Source organism: Zeus faber (genome assembly GCF_960531495.2).
Source record: "Zeus faber genome assembly, chromosome: 13".
In the NCBI taxonomy this organism is placed as follows: Eukaryota; Metazoa; Chordata; class Actinopteri; order Zeiformes; family Zeidae; genus Zeus; species Zeus faber.
In genome coordinates, this window is record NC_137198.1 from 5,462,611 (window position 1) to 5,480,087 (window position 17,477).

Sequence of the window (17,477 nt, forward strand, 5' to 3'; positions counted from 1 at the left end):
TTTACTCAAGAAATCAGAGTAGCGCTAAAAAACATTGTTTATGTATTCTATTGAGAAAGCTGTACAGCGTCGAAATACTTTTTATATATCTCTTTGTAAACTAAGGTCTTGCTGTGATCCTTCATGGTTTTCATTTTATCTCTGTGTCAATCCAGGTCCATGTTATGTTCTATTGTCTCTCTGTTGTCGGTTTAGTTTTGTATTTTTTTTTCCCCAGTACGTTCTGTTAATTCCCACGTGACTTGAACGCGGCGCGCTCTGACAGCGCCCGTGAACAGGAAGCGCCTCCACGCCTGGGCGATGACGTCACGACCGGAGCCTCACAAAACCAAGAAATAGAAAATACCAAAAAAATGCAACAACAACAACAAAAAAAAGAAACCTTCTTAGAAATTCCTATTTTTGTGATTTTTTTTTTCCAGAGTTTTCAGAGAAGGAAAGTTTGCCTTCAACCGTAAAGATGGGTAAATTTGTGTTTGTTTGATTAGACTATTAACTTTGTTAAAAGTCTCAATCTAATTTACTGCCAAATTTCACATATTTTCGTATTAAATGGTAAATCATAAAAAGCCCTCATTGATTTCAGTGTATTTTCTTTACAATTGCAAATTTTGAATCTCAAACATATTCCTTGTGTAAATGTTGATGGAGAAACGTTGATTTAAAAACACTCGGAAGTAAACTTTCTAGAATGTTATTTTGTCAATTTTTATTTTTTCCAACTCTTTATTGAATCAATTGAGTCTCTTACAACATGTGACGTTAGACCAAAAAGATAAAACAGTCATAATAAAATAATGTTTACATAAGACACATGACTCCACACTCAATAAGACAATACATTCAACATGATAACATGACTGGTAACATGATAACATAAAATACATATGTAAAAAAAATAATAATAATAATGAAATAATAAAAAAGACAATAATATCAAATAATAATTTAACAGAAAATTAAGGCATTAAAATCACATTTCCTTTAACAACTCTTGCACCATAGTAATTGTATGTGGAAATTTCTTATTGTTTACAACTTGGATAGACTCTTGAGAACTTGTCTATATGGATGTGAAATCTCCCCAAAATAAAGAATAATTGACTAGAACGGAATAAATGTTTTTGTTTTGTTGTCATAATAATAGTATTATTACATCCTTGGCTTCCATCTAAACTGGAAGATTGGACAGTCAAAATAGTCCTCATTTTCTTTTTTTCCCCCAGGATACTAATGTGTACTGACATTCAATAAATAGATGTTTATCTGTCTCCTCTTCATTTTTATTAAATTCACATTTGCAATCGATATCTTCTCCAACGTTATACATTGACTAGGGAAGGTGACGCTGACGTCACGTTAATGGAGCCAGCCGCCATATTTGGGGGGCCGCTCCCACTTGCCTGTTGACGTCAGTCGGCCTTTTTGAGTTAAAAGACGCTTTTGGAAAAGTCTTGTTGGGGGGAAAACTGCTCCAGAAAACCCTGCAGCCGTCTTGTGTGAGACCTCGAACCTTCTTTTTCTCCATTGGTGTACATTTCGTATGTTTTAGCTGTTTCTCAATGCAATTCAATGCATGAATCATAAATGTTATGCTCCAGAAGTGGAGCATGACTTACTTAACATAATTTATTTTTAATTGTATTATTATTATTAGATTTTATTATTAACGTTATTGTATTTTTCATTATTATATTGTTTTATATTTTAATTGTATTATTAATATGATCATTACTGTAGTTTATTTTATTTATTTTTATTATTAAATTGTATTATTATTACTATCATTATTATATTTTTTAGTCATTTTATTATCATTAATTTCATTTTTTTAACCATTATTGTCATTGTTTATTATCATTATTGTTATCATGATTGTCATTATTATTATTATTATTATTATTATTATTATATTTTATTTTGTTTATGATTGTTGTTGTTGTCATTATTATTCTGCACTACAGGATAATCCTCCGTCTCAGTACCGTCGTTGTAAAACATCCCCCTCCTCCATGTAACTCCCGTCTGGGTGTTTTGGTTGCAGTCGCCGGATGAAGCGTCAGGAAGTGGGACCCGCTCCAGCTCCTCCCGCCTCCCCCTCCAGAGCAGCCACAGGTCGACAGCGCGTCCAGCCCCGTCCCGCAAAATGGTGAGTTCGGGCGCAGGAATCGCGACGGAACCGCCGCGATTCCGCGTCTCGTTCGGCCTCTCCGTTCGCCGCCGCTGGTCTTGCGGTACCGGGGGGTCTGGGAAGAAGTGGTCCGGTGCGTTTACCAGCGCTAGCCTGGTAGCCTGTTAGCCTAGCATCGTGCTTGGAGACGTGATGGAACACGTCTCGGTGTGTGAGGGGGTTGGCCAACACGCTATCCGCCTAATCTAGACGACTAATGGAGGGTCTTCTTTCCTTTCTCGTTAGTGCGGTGTTGTATTTGCGCGTTTACTTCATGCGAAGGAAACGCCACGGTCCCATTTTGCCCGACACTAGTTGGACGTGGGGTGCATGCCGTTAGTTGTCCAGCTAAAGTAAGCTGTCTTCATCTCCCAGTCTGAGTTGGAGCGATCTGGCACGGCAGCCCATAATGTCTGCATAGAAACCATATTGTCATCGTTACGAATCGTATTTACTGCCCCTGGGGTGAAGAAAGTGAGACACCCAGAAAGACCCACGCAATCCCTCCCAAATCCCCCCCCCAATCCCCCCCTGTCTCCTGCCCTCCCTGTGGGAATCCCTGTTTCCCCCAATTTCTCTTGGTTCTGATTGAAGAAGCCGCAATCTCTCGTTAATCTGCGAAGATCTCTCTCGGAGCTTGAAGAAATCCTGGCTCCCGCCGGCCATCTGCTCAGGACGGCGTAATTATAAAATTCTTTGGGTGACCATTCTGCAGCGCACAAAAATAGGTTTTTACACGCACGCACAGGCCACGCACGCAGGGACAAATCCAGCCAGATATTCATCACGACTTGGGTATTTACTAAGGAATTTTTTCACCGACACATACCTGCGTCCTGCCTGAGAAAGAACTCTGGACGTGGCTGTCTAAAATCCTGCAGCATATGCAGAAATCATCCCCTGCAGGATCTGGGATGTTCTTCTCTTAGAAGATCTGCGGGCTCTGCAGGTCTCGTTTTGTCTGAATGGGGGGGAGAAAAAAAAAAAAACAACATCTTAGAGCAAAGCGTTTGTCATTCAGTTGTGCAACACCTTTCTAGTAAAAGTAGCGCGGGGCTGGGCTCTAATATTCTCCGGCGCTTACCATTAAAACCCCCCGGGATCCCTCTGCGGGAGTCCGTCTGTACTTAACTTCCAGCGCGGGGCTTGAGGACGTGTCGTGCGACGTGTAAACCGGTTTGAGTGAAGACGTCCGGGCCGAGGGAACAGCCTCGTGTGTCCAGACACGTCGGGTTCGTACGGCAGGAGTCACTCGTGTAGGGGTGAAGGTGACCGACGTGGACGAGGACGCGTTTCCCTGGCGAGGACGATTTGGCGTTTGGGCGTTCTGTGGGAGGTGGAAATAGTTTGTGCACTTCAACGTATACAAGATCAGGAAGACCTCTTCTCCGGCTGAGCTCAAATCGACCCATTTTCAACCGTTGTGTTTCATGCGTGACGGGTCATTTTTACAAGTCGTGCACAAGCGGGGAAAGGCACAGACGAGGGCAGAGACTCAAAAGCCCTGAGTTTGAAACAAAGTGTGTGTGAGGTTTTGATCTGTGGGGTTTTATTTTCGAACCTGTACTTCAGCTCGTGTATTATTTTTGTTTTCAGTCCCCGCAAAAAGGCGTGGTTCAACTCTGGGCTGGGAGTTTATCCAAGGGAGGCCCACGCAGTTTTATTGTTTTCGGTTTGTTCCAAAGGAAGAATATACCTCCGCATTGTGGTCCTCATAAGTTTTCTCCCTTCCTCTCCAGAGTGAATCACTGGTGGTGTGCGACGTGGATAAAGATCTGGTGGAAAAGCTCAAGCAGTTCCGTTTCCGGAAGCAGACCAACAATGCGGCTATTATTAGTGAGTTTCGACGTCTTGTCGCCTTAAATCATGTTGCGTTGCGTGTTTGTCTGTCAGCTTTGTAATGATGCGCTATCACAGAATCGTCACAATAGCTTTCCCCGAAGCCTCGAGCAGGTCACTGTTTTCTGTTCAAATGGAGGATACCACTCGGGTGTTGAATGAGCAGACTAGCTCTGAACAATGAGGTCACTTTTAAATTCCTAGTTAGTGAAAGTAAATGGATCACTGTCCACTTGATGTACTTTATCAGAAAATGACCTGACTGTAGTAGTGGTCGACCGATTAACTGAGCCGATATTTGCGCATTTGGTAGATAACCAGCATCGGCTGACGCCTGTGCTCACAAGGCCGATAAACCAAAAATTGTCTGCAGCCTCTCCAAAAAGATAAATATTTCTGAACATATTGATTCTGAATATTTGAAACTGTGTCAATACTCTTTTCCACACTATGGATATACCGGTACCAGCTGCGCTTTCTCGCCTCTCTTCGCTCTGACAGCAAGCCACACACACCGCTGCAGTGCCCACGCAGCACCGCCTCCTCTCACTCATTCGCTCCAGTTTGTTATAGCTCATTAAAGATGGCAAAGGTAGAGCCTTCACAACCGCTCTTGAAAGAAAAGAGTGCTGTTTGGAAATACTTTGCATTTGAGGCAACATGTAAACCTAACTCAGATCTATTTATATTTTTGTTTAATAACTTGTATGAAAGAATTTTTTTTTTTTTTTTTTTTTTTTTTTTTAATACACACACAACCGAGTCAAAGGACGGTCCAGTCCTGTCACAGACAAAAACCTTGTGTCCCCACTGTCCCGTGCCGCGTCACACCGTTAAGTTAATTTTTTTATTACCTGTAGACATTTATTTAGTGGATATGTTTTTTAAATTTAAAATATGTGCACTGGAGCTGCAGGAACGAAATTCGTAGAATAATTGTATTTTTTTTTTACATTATTCGAATGCTGAAATTGCCATATGAATGTGTATTTTTTTTAAATTAGTAATTGATGAAATGTTTTGGCTGACATCAGCGAACCAGAATTAGCGATTTTGTCACATGTGTATGTGACAAAAAAATCACTTGAACTTGTGACGAGCAATAAAGTTCAATATAAGTTCATCCAGCTTGTTGTGCAGTGAACACACATTAGAGAAATATTCCCGGTAATGGTGTGCAAAGTCTGCGTCGGTAAAGACTCACAAGCGCACCGGCACATCTCCCTCTCCTCCGGCGTTTCACTGTGTGTTCAAGGGAGAGGGCTGCGCCTTCGACCAGAATGTCCAATAATCCCACAGATGTGCCGATGAAAGTGGGAAATAAACCCGACCATCACCGATGGAATGTCCTCGAGTGCAGAGGTTCCGGAGAACGAGGGCAGGATTGTTTTTCAGGAGCAATCTGCTGCTGCGTCACATGGGGAGCGGGAGCAGCAGATCGGCATGAGGAGCAGCAGCAGGGATGGGGGTTTTACCTGTTGCTCGCTGATTGCTCTAACGGGCAACAGGCGTACAGCCACACTGATCCTGGGATCAATTACCGTAGACCCAAGACAGGCGTGGCTGTGTATACCACACCACCCCCACACCACATCAGACAATAGCATTGGTGTTAAAAATTGGTTCATTTAAGTTCAGCAATTTTGTGTCTCATTTGTTATTATAATTAAATTGTCATATTTTATCAGATGCAAAAAAAAAAAACCATTATCGTCATTCTAGATCTATTCGGCAATGGGCCCCTCTCTAAATATCGACAAAAGCCATTGGAAAAACCCATATCGGTCGACCACTAGACTGTAGTACTGCTTCACTGGAGATGCGTAGAATACAGATGTTGTGTTTAAACTTAATGCTAGGCGGACCAGAGTATCACTGTTTTGGTATTACTTTGTGGCGACCAGTTGTAGATCTGGAATGTGGGAGTGTTGAGCTGAAATACTAGAACTCCATCTCCATTTAGCAGCTGTGTTCGAGTGAGATTTTCGATACGTAAACCTCGGACGCAAACCCATCAGCCCCGCCCTGCACCGCCTCCCATGTCTTTGATTGTAAACGGGATCAGGGCTGTTTGTTTGGCATGGGGGCTTAAGAAAGGCACGGGGCTCGGTCTGATTGCGTGTTCCGTGCGTTTCACAGGCTGAATTTAGAAGTTCAAAACGACTCAACACACAGATGAAATAAAGAATATTACTTGGACTACGAAACCCAATGACGTTATTTATCTGCAGGAATTTCTGACTTTCTGATAAGGACTTTTCAGGGAATGCTTATTCAATTTATTTTTTATTTTTTCCTTCCAGTGAAGATTGACAAAGACAAACAGCTGGTTATTCTCGACGAGGAGCATGAGGCAAGTGTTTTGTCAATATTCAAATTATCGTACGCCGTCGTGACCACGTCCCTCTCATCCAAGTCACCAGTCTCAAATCATTTGGAAATGATTTGGTCCAAGTCCAAAGTCATTTTTCCTCGGGCAAGTCACAGGTTATGTCAAGTCGAGTCCTTAATTAAGGCAAATCAAGTCCCAAGTCAAGTCACTGTTTCCCCCCCAAGGTACTGCACTCTTACCTGCAGGATCCGATCCATATAAAGAGAAAAGACGAGGTATTAATACCTGTCTAATAACGTTATTATTGGCCAATCTATCTAACCCGTTCAAATTGATTGATATTCAGTGAAATAAACAAAATCAAACAAATAACTTTATAAAAGCTTATGTTTCTTAATTTCTTCTCAGTCAAAAAAAATATTGCTTGTTTGACGAGTGTTCAATTTTAATTTATCTTTAATTTGAGCTTTTTATGGAGAATTAAGAACGTGTTGAAATGTGATTTAAAAAAATAATTAAAATAGAATTCCACATAAAACAAATGATGTGTGCATATGTTTAAACTTACTGAAGGGCTGGTGCAAACTGACAAAACAAACTGCTGGACGCCGGTAGACCTGCGTGTGCGTGAGCTACAACAGCGCACACCTGATCATTTATTTGGCTTTCCCATTTCTAGGATATTTCTCTCGATGATCTGAGGGAGGAGCTGCCTGAGCGACAGCCGAGATATCCTTTTGATTCCGCTGCAGAGGCAGAAAATCCTCTTTTACCCGTGCAGGATTTAAAAAGGAACACGGAGGGATAAGTGTGGTGTTTCCTGTGCGCCGTGTGAAGGTACCGCATGGCACCGTGATGTGTAAACACACCGAGCAGCAGCATCGTCCTCCTTCAGGTTACTTTCATTGGTTTTTGGTTTATTTTTTTATTATTGATTATTTACCATTACCATTACGTTTTCATTTTAAGGGTTTTTTTTTTTTCTTTCCCGACTGTACTCTTATGGTTAAGGTATTATCTACAATTTCACTATCTCACTGACACTTAACTCAAAAATGTGCCAATAGTCCTTAGCCCCAGGAACGTTTATCGTTTACAGTTATAAATACCAACACGACGACGGCCGCATTTCCTATCCGCTCTGCTTCATCTTCTCAAGTCCACAGGGTGAGTCATTCCATCAACATTATTCGTGTTTTACTTTTAATACAAGCGTCACTTTTACGAGTCGCCGGCAGCCGCGCAGCCTCCTTTTTTTTTTTTTGTGATCAATTCTGTGTTTGCACGTCTCCCAGGCTGCAGACCAGAGCAGCAGATGATGTATGCGGGGAGCAAGAACAAACTGGTCCAAACGGTTGACATGACCAAAGTGAGTGACCCTTCCATGTTTGCGCTTCGCTCCATTTGTGTGAGCGCAGAGGTGTTTAGTGAGCGATGAACCTTGTTAATGGTTTTTATTTTATTTTTTTTTTCCCCCGCCAGGTTTTTGAGGTGAGGAACACGGAGGACCTGACGGAGGAATGGCTCAGAGATAAACTTGGCTTCTTCCGCTAGAGGCGTCGTATGGGGTGGAGCGAGGGGCGAGGCGTCCGTGGGGGGGGTGCGGGGACCCAACCACTTTTCATGTTTCCCTCTTTGTGCCAGATCTGGGTCAAATCGTGTTTCCAACGCGGTTTTATTTGTCTGTTTTTCGCTTGCGCACAGGGCGAGGTTCACCGCACCTCGTGTTCGACAAAGAGATGGCCAGCACATTAGGACTTTATTATCACAGGAATGTAGGTGTATTATACCATGTAGCTGTAAGGCGGTCCATCCCCCCCCCCCGCCCCGCCCATTAGTGATGTTTGCTGGCGATTCTTGGGGCGGTCCTGGCGAGCCAAAACCCTCCGGCCAAAACAAGCAAATGGAAGCGGCTTCTAAAAATAATTTAGAGTTAGTGTTTGTTAACGCAGGTCTGTACTGCACCTCCCATACGACCTCTCCGTGTGCCGGGCTTCTTCTCTCAATTGACTCCTTGTTTTTTTTGTTTTATTTTTTTTCTCTCTTTTGGCAACTCAAAAGGCAAAACTAGGCATCTTTTGGTGCTTTATTTTAGATTATTATTATATATATATTTTTTTTTGTACTAACCAGTGATAGGATCCTGGGTTACGAATAGAATATTCTTCATAAATACATGTACTTTTATGCATTTATTTGAACTAAGAAAATTTTGCAATTGTCGCTACAGCACAAAGATAAGGGTAGGCCCATGTACCTATTTTGCTATCCGCACTCTTCCTACTAAATATAAACACTTGCATCATAACAAGCGGAACGTTAACAACTTTCTACAAACCTGTGCCGTGCATTAAAATGACTGAGTTGGCGTTACATAAAAACGAGAAGCCCAGCACTCCCTTCTAAAAATTAGTCCTACCCAAAGTCAAATCCTGCTGCTAATAACTTTTAACGAGACGTTTCGCCCTTGACCGTGACTCACTGCGTTCGGCAGATGTAAACACGAGGAGTCTAATACGTTATCCACAGTTTGGGCGTGTCGACCTGGAGCCTTCGTTAGGAATCGTCACTGGTGTCAGTGCGCCGTGAGCCACCGGGGGATTGGGGCACCGATGATTTACTAGATAAACAAACCGCGTTCCGTAACATGTCGCGGAGACCAAATCAACCCGTTTCACTTCTGTGTCTGTCGGAAAAGAAAAGGTTTGATTCATGAAGCATCACACGTGTCTCTTGATAACGATATTTCCACTGGAACATCCCCGACAGTTTTTTTTTTTTTTTTTGATGTTCTTCCAATGCAACAACAACAACAACAACAACCTGCCATTTACACACAACCTCTGTCTAGAACCATGACCACGTCTTGTCAAACGCACACATGGAACGACATGACCAGCCTACCCTCCGATCTACCGGCTTTGTTCCGCCTTCTGAGAGATTGTTGGCCGTTATTGTGCATTTTAGCTGCTGTAGTTGATGTCTGAATGTCGTGGTAATTCTAACGTGAAGAAAGTCACTTCTAGCGCACCGTGCTCGCCGCGGCCTTGAGGCGCTTCGTTTCAAAAGACGCGTCGTCTCTGAATGCCAATTTTTGCTTTATATTGAGACTGGTAAAAGTAAGAAACCATCCGGTCGACATCCAACTGTTCCATAATAATAAGCAACGTAACAAAGCTCCGAGTAGCCTCACCTTCACATGGATAATCAGAGGGTGTGGCTTATCCGACGCACCGTGGCAGAGGAGCTCTCTCACCCTCTGACGCAGAGGGAGTGAGAGCACATGGAGTATGATGTCATACTGCAGAATCTACTTTAGTAATGCCTTGCTGTAGCTATTTTATTAAAAAAAATTTTTTTTTGTCATTTTATATCTACGGAAAAGGGTTTGGGCCAAAAGAAGAATGGAATTGAAGTGTGCAACACGAGTGAGAATGAATTGATTTGCAAAGAAAAAAAGTGGATGATCTGAAATTTCTTACATTTTCACCTTTTTTTAAATAATATTTTGATTCATTTTCTACACATTGTTTGATCTGTAATATTTGTAAGAATGTTTTTCTATCAACATCTCAAAGTATAATACATACTGTTAATTGACACACAAGGATTTTTTCATACACAGACACACACACACACACACACACACACACACACACACACACACACACACACACACACACACACACACACACACACCAATCGGATGTACTGGATCCCTACTTTCTAAGTCGTGGTTTTGAACCATGTTAACTTGTGATTGGCTAATGTTTTACATGGCAGTTAGATGGTTAATGTTACTTGAACTGACGGTTAACATGGTCATTTGTAGAGGACACAGGTTTAAATATCGTGGAGTCTGTGAACCACTCTCAAAATAGTATTTTAAAGGAAGACTTGATGCTGAAACAATGAAACAGTCCTTGTGTTTTATTCAAAATATATGAAATGTACTAGTCTCAATGTGAATACAAAACAACCTGATCGGATGTATTTCTAACAATAAATTCTCAAAACTTTTCTAAAACGTGACATCTACTGTAAAGGGGCGTGCTTGTTAAGTGTGTTTGCCTGGACAGTTTGCATAAACTTGACAAATTTCCCAGCAACAATTCAAGCTGCTTTTCTTGCGCATATTTCCAAGAGAATGATGATATCTTAAATATAAAAATGAATTTGTGCTTGCTGATGCAGGCTGCTTTTGCATCCTGTGCTGTTCTTCCAAATTTGCATCTAATGCAGTTCACCAGGCACTCGCTCATGTTGCAGAAACCGATGAATGTTTGCTCTACGTAGGCCTGCGGGAGGCATGTTGAAAAGACAAGGTTCTGAGCCACGTTCTGGGTTATTTCCTGTGTATCTGACACCTGTCTCCAAAAAAAAACAGCTTTCTCGTATATATGTGGTAAACTTGTATATTAGGCCCCTGGAGTCGTTTTAAACATGCATATGTGTTGATTGCTTTACCTCTTCTCTCTGATCATTCCTGAAACCTCTAAACCTGAATCATAAAACAGAGCCAGCTGCCTCATGGGATCATTGTAACTTGTGAAATATCTGTACTTTTCCATACTTTGTACAATGTCTAATATTGTCCCAATAAAATGACAGTGATGTTTAACATTTTGGTTTTCAGTTTTTTATTATTACTTCTATTAAATGTTATAATCTTATGTAATTACTTTTTCTTTAAATTAAATTGACCCACATTTTTACAGTATGGGAAGTAGTACCTCTTTGTCTACCTCTTTCTTTCTGTGACATTTCTTCCACTTTATCTTGGGGTAAACTTGAATAGTTCTGATTCAAGCAAGGTTCTAATGCTATGAAAAATAGTATGCAATGTATTGTGATCATAATAATTGCGTATTATATGCCAGAAAAATCTCAACTGCACATGTGCATGGATACATTTTGGTGTCTCAATAAGATAACCAACAATCCCTTAGAATATGATGCCAATTTCTTCATTTAAGATGGTAAATTCTTCATAAACACTTTTTTTTTTTTTTTTTAATTCTCGGTCCACTCTTCCCAATTTCGTAATTTAATTCACTCCTGAAATCTCTCAATCTAACAAGTTACAAAAGCAAGAGATTATTCGAATACTGTGAATCTATCTTTGAAAAACGAAATGATTCTTTCCTTTATTATGTAGGCCTTTTTATTTATTATTTATTCATATTATTTCGTTTAATTGGCTTTATTTATGATCTTTTATGTTAACTGCTTCAATTTAAATGATGTCACAATCTTATATTAACTATGAATTTACATTGTTCGTATAATTTTAATTTAGAATAATAAAAACAGGAAGCTGCCCACCTGCGCGGCCCTGAAGAAAACCTCGCTTGTTCTCGCGATGTTTGCGGGCGAACGTCTCTCCGTTCCGCTGCGGCTGCTTCAGAACCAGCGACGAGCGTCGAGCTGCCGGGGGAGAAAATGGCGTTCACGTTCGCGGCCTTCTGCTACATGCTCGCTCTGCTGCTGACGGCGGCGCTCATCTTCTTCGCCATCTGGCATGTGAGTACAGCGTCCGCGGCGCGGTCGGGCGCGGCGGCACGTCAACGCCGTGTCGGGGCCCCGAGGACCAGCGGGCCCGTGTTGACGTTAGGCCGGTCCGTCGGGGAGCTGGCCGGCCCCGTTCCGGGTCGCCGGTAAAGCGGAGCCGCGGCGGGGACGCGGAGCGGGGCTCGGTGCGGGGCTCGGTGCGGGATATCACCCGGAACGCGCCCGGCGCAGAATGAATGGCACACACCCCGGACGCGGGCTAACGTTAGCACGCACTAGCTAGACCCTCCAGAGACGGGGTGCTGTTTTGTGATTTTATTTTTTTTACACGCGTGGCTCTTTTAAATGGGAGGTTTTCTGTTTGTTTTTTGTTTTTTTTCGGGGAGGGCGGTTAAAAACCCACGCAACCACCGTATGCGGGTTATCTCCGGCGCTAACCGCGTTGAGGTTGGCTAAGCCCCGGGCGCCGCAGCTCCGGACGCTTTGGTTTCCTCCGTCTGAATTCACACCGAGTTCACCGCGTCGACGACACTGCGCTTAAAGGTTCTACCGCTTGTCAGAGTCCGCGGAAACTCCCCGTTATTGTGACGCAACGGGAATACGCGGCGTGTGCCGTGTGTGGGCGCACGGGAGGTCCAGCTCGCCTTCTGTGCGTTTGTCAACACGCGTGTGTTGACAATAACAGCACCCCGGTCTCGACTCTCTGGGCGCGTTTGGGGAGGACGGTCCTGGTGCCTCCGTGACCAACGCCAGGAATGTCCGAGAAACGGCCGTCGGCAACGTGGAACGTTGTGACCGGGCGGGTAGAGGCGTGGATTCGGATCAGACGGATCCGCATGGTGTTAGTCTGTGAAGGTCAGAAAACGGCATCACGAGCCTCAAAGACGACGTTAAACTACGTCATATCCTAAGTTACTATACTGAGCGTCATCCCAAACCATATCTAATGTCATGTCACTGTGTGTGTGTGTGTGTGTGTGTGTGTGTGTGATTTATGTTGTGCTAACACACCTGTGTTGCTCATCCAGATAATAGCTTTCGATGAGCTGAAGACCGATTACAAGAATCCTATTGACCAGTGTAACACTTTAAATCCGGTAAGTGAGACCCGCTCTGTGACACGGCGTTCCTTCCTTGCCTCTTTCAGTGCATGCACTTATGCTTTGTCAAAATTGTTCGTTTATTCTTCTTTTTTTTTTTTTTTTTTCAAAGGATGAGTTTATGCGCCTATTAGTCTTTTTTGAATTGATTTCTCTGCACTGTTATGCTAAATAACCTGCCTGTTGTGAATCAGGTGTGATCTTGTCAGCTGTCAAAACTCTAACGCTTTGTTTTTTGTTGTTTTTTTTCTAATCTGCTTTTTTTTTTGTTACATTTTGTTAACGGCAAAAAGACAGTTGAAAAGGTCAAAAAGATAAAAAGAATCAAAATTGCATTAAAGGTTTGTACAAATCTTTGATTTAAAATGCCCGCTCAGTTGAGTTCAGTCTGCAGTCTGTCATTTTGCACGAGGGGAGTGTTTGCAAATGTCTTTTCAGTTAACTAATCGCAAAGGAAAGACTGGGGTTCAGAGTAGGATTAGGCCTCAGGCGCAGGTGTCCTGGGATTTAAGGCAAACGACTGTGACGGCAAAAGTCTTTTTTATTTATTTATATTTTTTTTAATTCGAAAATTTTTTTATCTCTCTAAAGTACTGGTAGTGTTCAGTTCTTTATCGAAAAACAAACTCATTCCTCATTAGAAAGAAAGGCGCCATGTTCACCTCCTTTTTATTTACACTGTCAGGGTTTTGTATAACTCGGGGGATCAAATTCACCAAAAGCTATTTCTAGATTTGTTTTCCCATTGGCTGTTCTCGTTTTGTACAAATAGCTCATCAAAAGCATTGGACTCACAGGGGTAGGGAGCAAGTATTCTCAATGGTGCATTGTCCGATGTTGTTGATGATTTAAAAGCTCAGCTCAGCTGTTAAACTGAAAAGACTTGCAAATGCTCAAGACATGCATGATCTTTATTACAACCTACCCTCTGTTTGCATCTAGTGTTTACCAATGAAGGAATTGGAAGTCAGGCTGTTTGGGCCCATTTAAGACGATGGGCCATGCAGGTTTTTTTTTTTTACTTTTCTTTTTTTGTTGTCACGAGGCAGGATAAGGTTGTAATAGATGCCATCAAGCTTCTCGAGCTAAAATAACTGTCATGTCATAGAAGTGCAGATTGTTAAGTATCTGAAGGGAATTATTTGCTCTGGGGTGGAAATGAGTGAAACTCAAGGTTTTTGGCTTCAAACCCATGACCTGCAGTTTGGAGCAGATGGCTGCAGAAACTACACATTGCCTTAGATCAGCAATACTTAGGATTTCAATGATTGGTTAGGAATTTGGGTAGCAGGAGGGGTTATTTAGAATTAAGACGCCTCACTTTGTATCCTATTTATACCAAAACCTCAGTGAGCGGTTTAAAAAAAAATATATATATATATTTTTATATTTTTCCTTGGGCAACATTCATCCCAATTGACGCTACTGTTTATATGATGCGTTGCTTTACATTTGGCAACACAGTGCAGGATTTCGAAGCCGTCCACTCCCCTCCCTGCACCGTCCTCACCTCTCCATCTGTGGGCTCGTCCGTCCCACCCTTGGCTCCGGTTGAATGCATGGCTTCCATGTGGTGACTCCATCTGCCCCCTCCCTCCCGCCCGCCCCCGTCTCACTAGCCCAAAGTGTCACCCCGAGACAGGCTGCTGGTCCCCACATGGCATGGTCCCCCCCCTTAGTGTGTTTTTCGGCCATCCCCGTTCGTGGTGACGCGGGGTGACCCTTGAGTCGCCGCAGAAAAAGGGTGACGTTGATATAACCCCTCCCCCGGCCTCAGTGCTGAAAGTCTTTATTTATCGCCTGTGGTTCCACCTGATGATGCATGAGGCTTCACACGGTGCCGATCAGCTGTAATGCGCGACCCCCCCCCCCCCCCCCCCAAAATCGCTCGGCCATAAGAACTGCATCGTCGAGCTCGAGCCCTCGGGCCCCAGAGTCGCTCCGTCACATCCAGGTCCTCGTCGTTCTCGGCACACCGTGGAGGTCGCCGAGCAATTTATAGACGTCTCCAGAGAGCTCAAATTGTTCCTCGTTGGAGAACTGGGTTTAGCGGCTTCGCACTATCTTCCCCTCTCCTCTTGGGCCGCCTTCTGTGATCTGTATTTAATAAATCTGACCCCCGTGTCTTTAAAAACTAAAATAAAACTAAAAGTCGAAAAGGTACCCCCCCCCCCTAGAGGTTCCTTAAGAATTTAGGAAGAATCCCGGCCTGGGAGGCTGCTAACGTCTGCCTCTGCTCTTTCCAGCTGGTTCTGCCCGAGTATCTCATCCACGTTTTCTTCTGCGTGATGTTCTTCTGCGCGGCGGAGTGGCTCACGCTGGGCCTCAACATGCCGCTGCTGGCGTACCATGTGTGGAGGTGGGCCCCCCCCCGCTGTTACCCCGTCGGGGACACGTCTCCCGCTCTCGCTGGTGTCTGAGCCTGCACAAATCAGTTGGTTTAAAAAAAACCAATTATTAATACAATTAACAATACAATTAAAAATCCCCTCTAGATTCCACAATCCTGTTTCCGTGCAAATTTAAGGGGAAGTTTTAAGCCTATGTTATAAATGTTGCAAATAACAACCGTTTGAATTAGGTGTTTTCAGAATTTGGGTTGAGGCAAATTAACTGTCTACCTACATTTTTACATTCCACTGTTCAATGTCAATAGATGGCTCTTCTTGATGTGATGGATGTTTTGGACTAACGAGCTTGGTGCTGACAGACACTTAAAATGAACAAAAGACAATTCAATTGTTAGACAATTCAATTTGCCAGCTCAAAAGTAATGATCGTGACGGCCGGCAGTGATTTGGATGAAAGCCAAAGCCGGCACAGCGTCGAATTAAAGTGAAATCCACTGTTTGCTGAAGCCTTGAGCGCAGGATACGGACACGGCTACACGCCTGCTTACAGTGATTTTTATATTGGTGAATAAGCGTATTTAAGTGTCCCCTTTTAAAAATGAACGTCAATTCATTTGGAACTGTCTTCACCCCCCGCCCCCAGGTATATGAGCCGGCCCGTGATGAGCGGCCCGGGACTCTACGACCCGACGACCATCATGAACGCCGACGTCCTGGCGTACTGCCAAAAGGAGGGCTGGTGCAAACTGGCCTTCTACCTGCTCTCCTTTTTCTACTATCTGTACGGGTACGTGGTCGCACCGCCGTCCTGGACCCTGTCGCTTTGTTTCCCAGTGTCGTGAGCGCAGCGAGAGACGTGGTTCCTTCTGCTCCCCCCCCCCCCCCAGGATGATCTACGTGCTGGTGAGCTCCTAAACCGGGAGGCGGACGGCGACGGCCACGACCCGTGGATCTGCATGCACGGTGGACGGCCAAACGCTGCTGCCATGTCGGTCTGGTGACGGACGCTGGACTCGCTGAAGCTCAACCTCCAGCGACACAAGACTCCACTTCAAGAGGACGGACTCTCAACCAACCACCCAATGAGTGTCATTTTGGAGGGGGGGGGGGGGGGGGACAAAAACATTTAGCCCTTTTAAAAAAAACAAAAAAAAACAAACAAAAAAAAAAGACAAACGAATAGCTTGGTCGCTGCATTTCCTCGCATAATTCTACAGCTAACAATTTAATGAAAGAACGAGATGCCTGGACTGACTTTTTTTTTTTTTTTTTAAACAGTGTGGTGATTAAACGCTTTGGAATTTAAAATGAAGTTCTTTCACGTTTCTCTACTTCTCTCGAATTAGAATAGTCGTTGATTTGCGGCGTGCGTCGTGTCGGTGAGATCCTGAGCCGTCTCTGCTTACCTGCATTAGCTCTTGTTTCCTGTCAGTTAGACTCCCAAGTTTCCAGAGCAGACTTTAGGACTTGGCCCGAGACTCATCATCATCATCATCATCGTGACTAAACGCGTAGAAGATGTGAACTGTGTGTTTTCTTCCCGTTTCTTTTCCGACGCTTACAACCAGTCTCAACCGACGCGTTTTCCGCCGTAACGCCAGAACCTCAATCGTTTTTCACAACGACGCCAGTGTCAATGTTTTTGGGTTTTGTCTTGTAGTCTGAACCCTGCCATCCCAGCTTGATCGCCGTGTGTTGTCCCTTAGAGCAGACGCCCGTTGCAGTCGTCTCGGGAAGGTAGAATCAACACCGAGCAGACCCCCGACGTGCCGTGCCGTCGACTCCACCTTTCCAACCGACTTGATTTATTTTGGTTGGTTGTCTTTTTTTTTTACTTTTTTTCAACACTAAATATCTCACTTTGGAACTCCAGTGTTTTTACTTTGTTTGCTTTGTACAATTGATCTACCTTCTCGACGTTTAAAGCACTCCTAAAAAGTGTCATTTTGTACATCGGAATCTGAAAACACCGCTGTTCTAATTCCCGCCAGGATCGGTAACATCTTGACAGTTGCTCGCCCACCAGTATATTTTTCATTTTTATACTTCTACATTTATCAGGGAAAAGGGATGGCCGTTTCTCACACATCATTTTTATTTTTCAAATCCATTTCTTAGATTCCACGTCTAGGGAATGGAAGACTTGAGTTTGTATGAATCCAAATAAAAACCTA

At 43.5% G+C, this 17,477-nt stretch overlaps 2 protein-coding genes across 2 annotated transcripts; both read left to right on the forward strand.

Annotated features, from left to right (window-relative positions):
* The first annotated feature begins 1,466 nt into the window (after positions 1 to 1,466).
* gmfb (glia maturation factor, beta) lies at positions 1,467 to 10,962 on the forward strand. Its single transcript, XM_080012457.1, has 8 exons — positions 1,467 to 1,499; positions 1,965 to 2,149; positions 3,910 to 4,006; positions 6,313 to 6,362; positions 7,021 to 7,070; positions 7,426 to 7,508; positions 7,637 to 7,710; positions 7,824 to 10,962. Exons 2-8 carry the CDS (start codon positions 2,147 to 2,149, stop codon positions 7,893 to 7,895), a joined length of 429 nt encoding a protein of 142 aa, XP_079868583.1. The 5' UTR covers positions 1,467 to 1,499; positions 1,965 to 2,146; the 3' UTR covers positions 7,896 to 10,962.
* A 740-nt stretch (positions 10,963 to 11,702) lies between these two features.
* cnih1 (cornichon family member 1) lies at positions 11,703 to 17,477 on the forward strand. Its single transcript, XM_080012456.1, has 5 exons — positions 11,703 to 11,864; positions 12,881 to 12,949; positions 15,199 to 15,311; positions 15,947 to 16,090; positions 16,191 to 17,477. Exons 1-5 carry the CDS (start codon positions 11,784 to 11,786, stop codon positions 16,216 to 16,218), a joined length of 435 nt encoding a protein of 144 aa, XP_079868582.1. The 5' UTR covers positions 11,703 to 11,783; the 3' UTR covers positions 16,219 to 17,477.

Bases quoted from the DNA above. Each gene is read 5' to 3' on its own strand.
- cnih1 (XM_080012456.1), top strand. From the start codon at position 11,784: ATGGCGTTCACGTTCGCGGCCTTCTGCTACATGCTCGCTCTGCTGCTG. The intron at 12,950-15,198 runs GTAAGTGAGACC...TGCTCTTTCCAG, and splicing joins AGTGTAACACTTTAAATCCG to CTGGTTCTGCCCGAGTATCT. The intron at 16,091-16,190 runs GTACGTGGTCGC...CCCCCCCCCCAG, and splicing joins TTTTTCTACTATCTGTACGG to GATGATCTACGTGCTGGTGA.
- gmfb (XM_080012457.1), top strand. The intron at 7,071-7,425 runs ATATCCTTTTGA...AGCCCCAGGAAC, and splicing joins CTGCCTGAGCGACAGCCGAG to GTTTATCGTTTACAGTTATA. The intron at 7,711-7,823 runs GTGAGTGACCCT...TTCCCCCGCCAG, and splicing joins AAACGGTTGACATGACCAAA to GTTTTTGAGGTGAGGAACAC.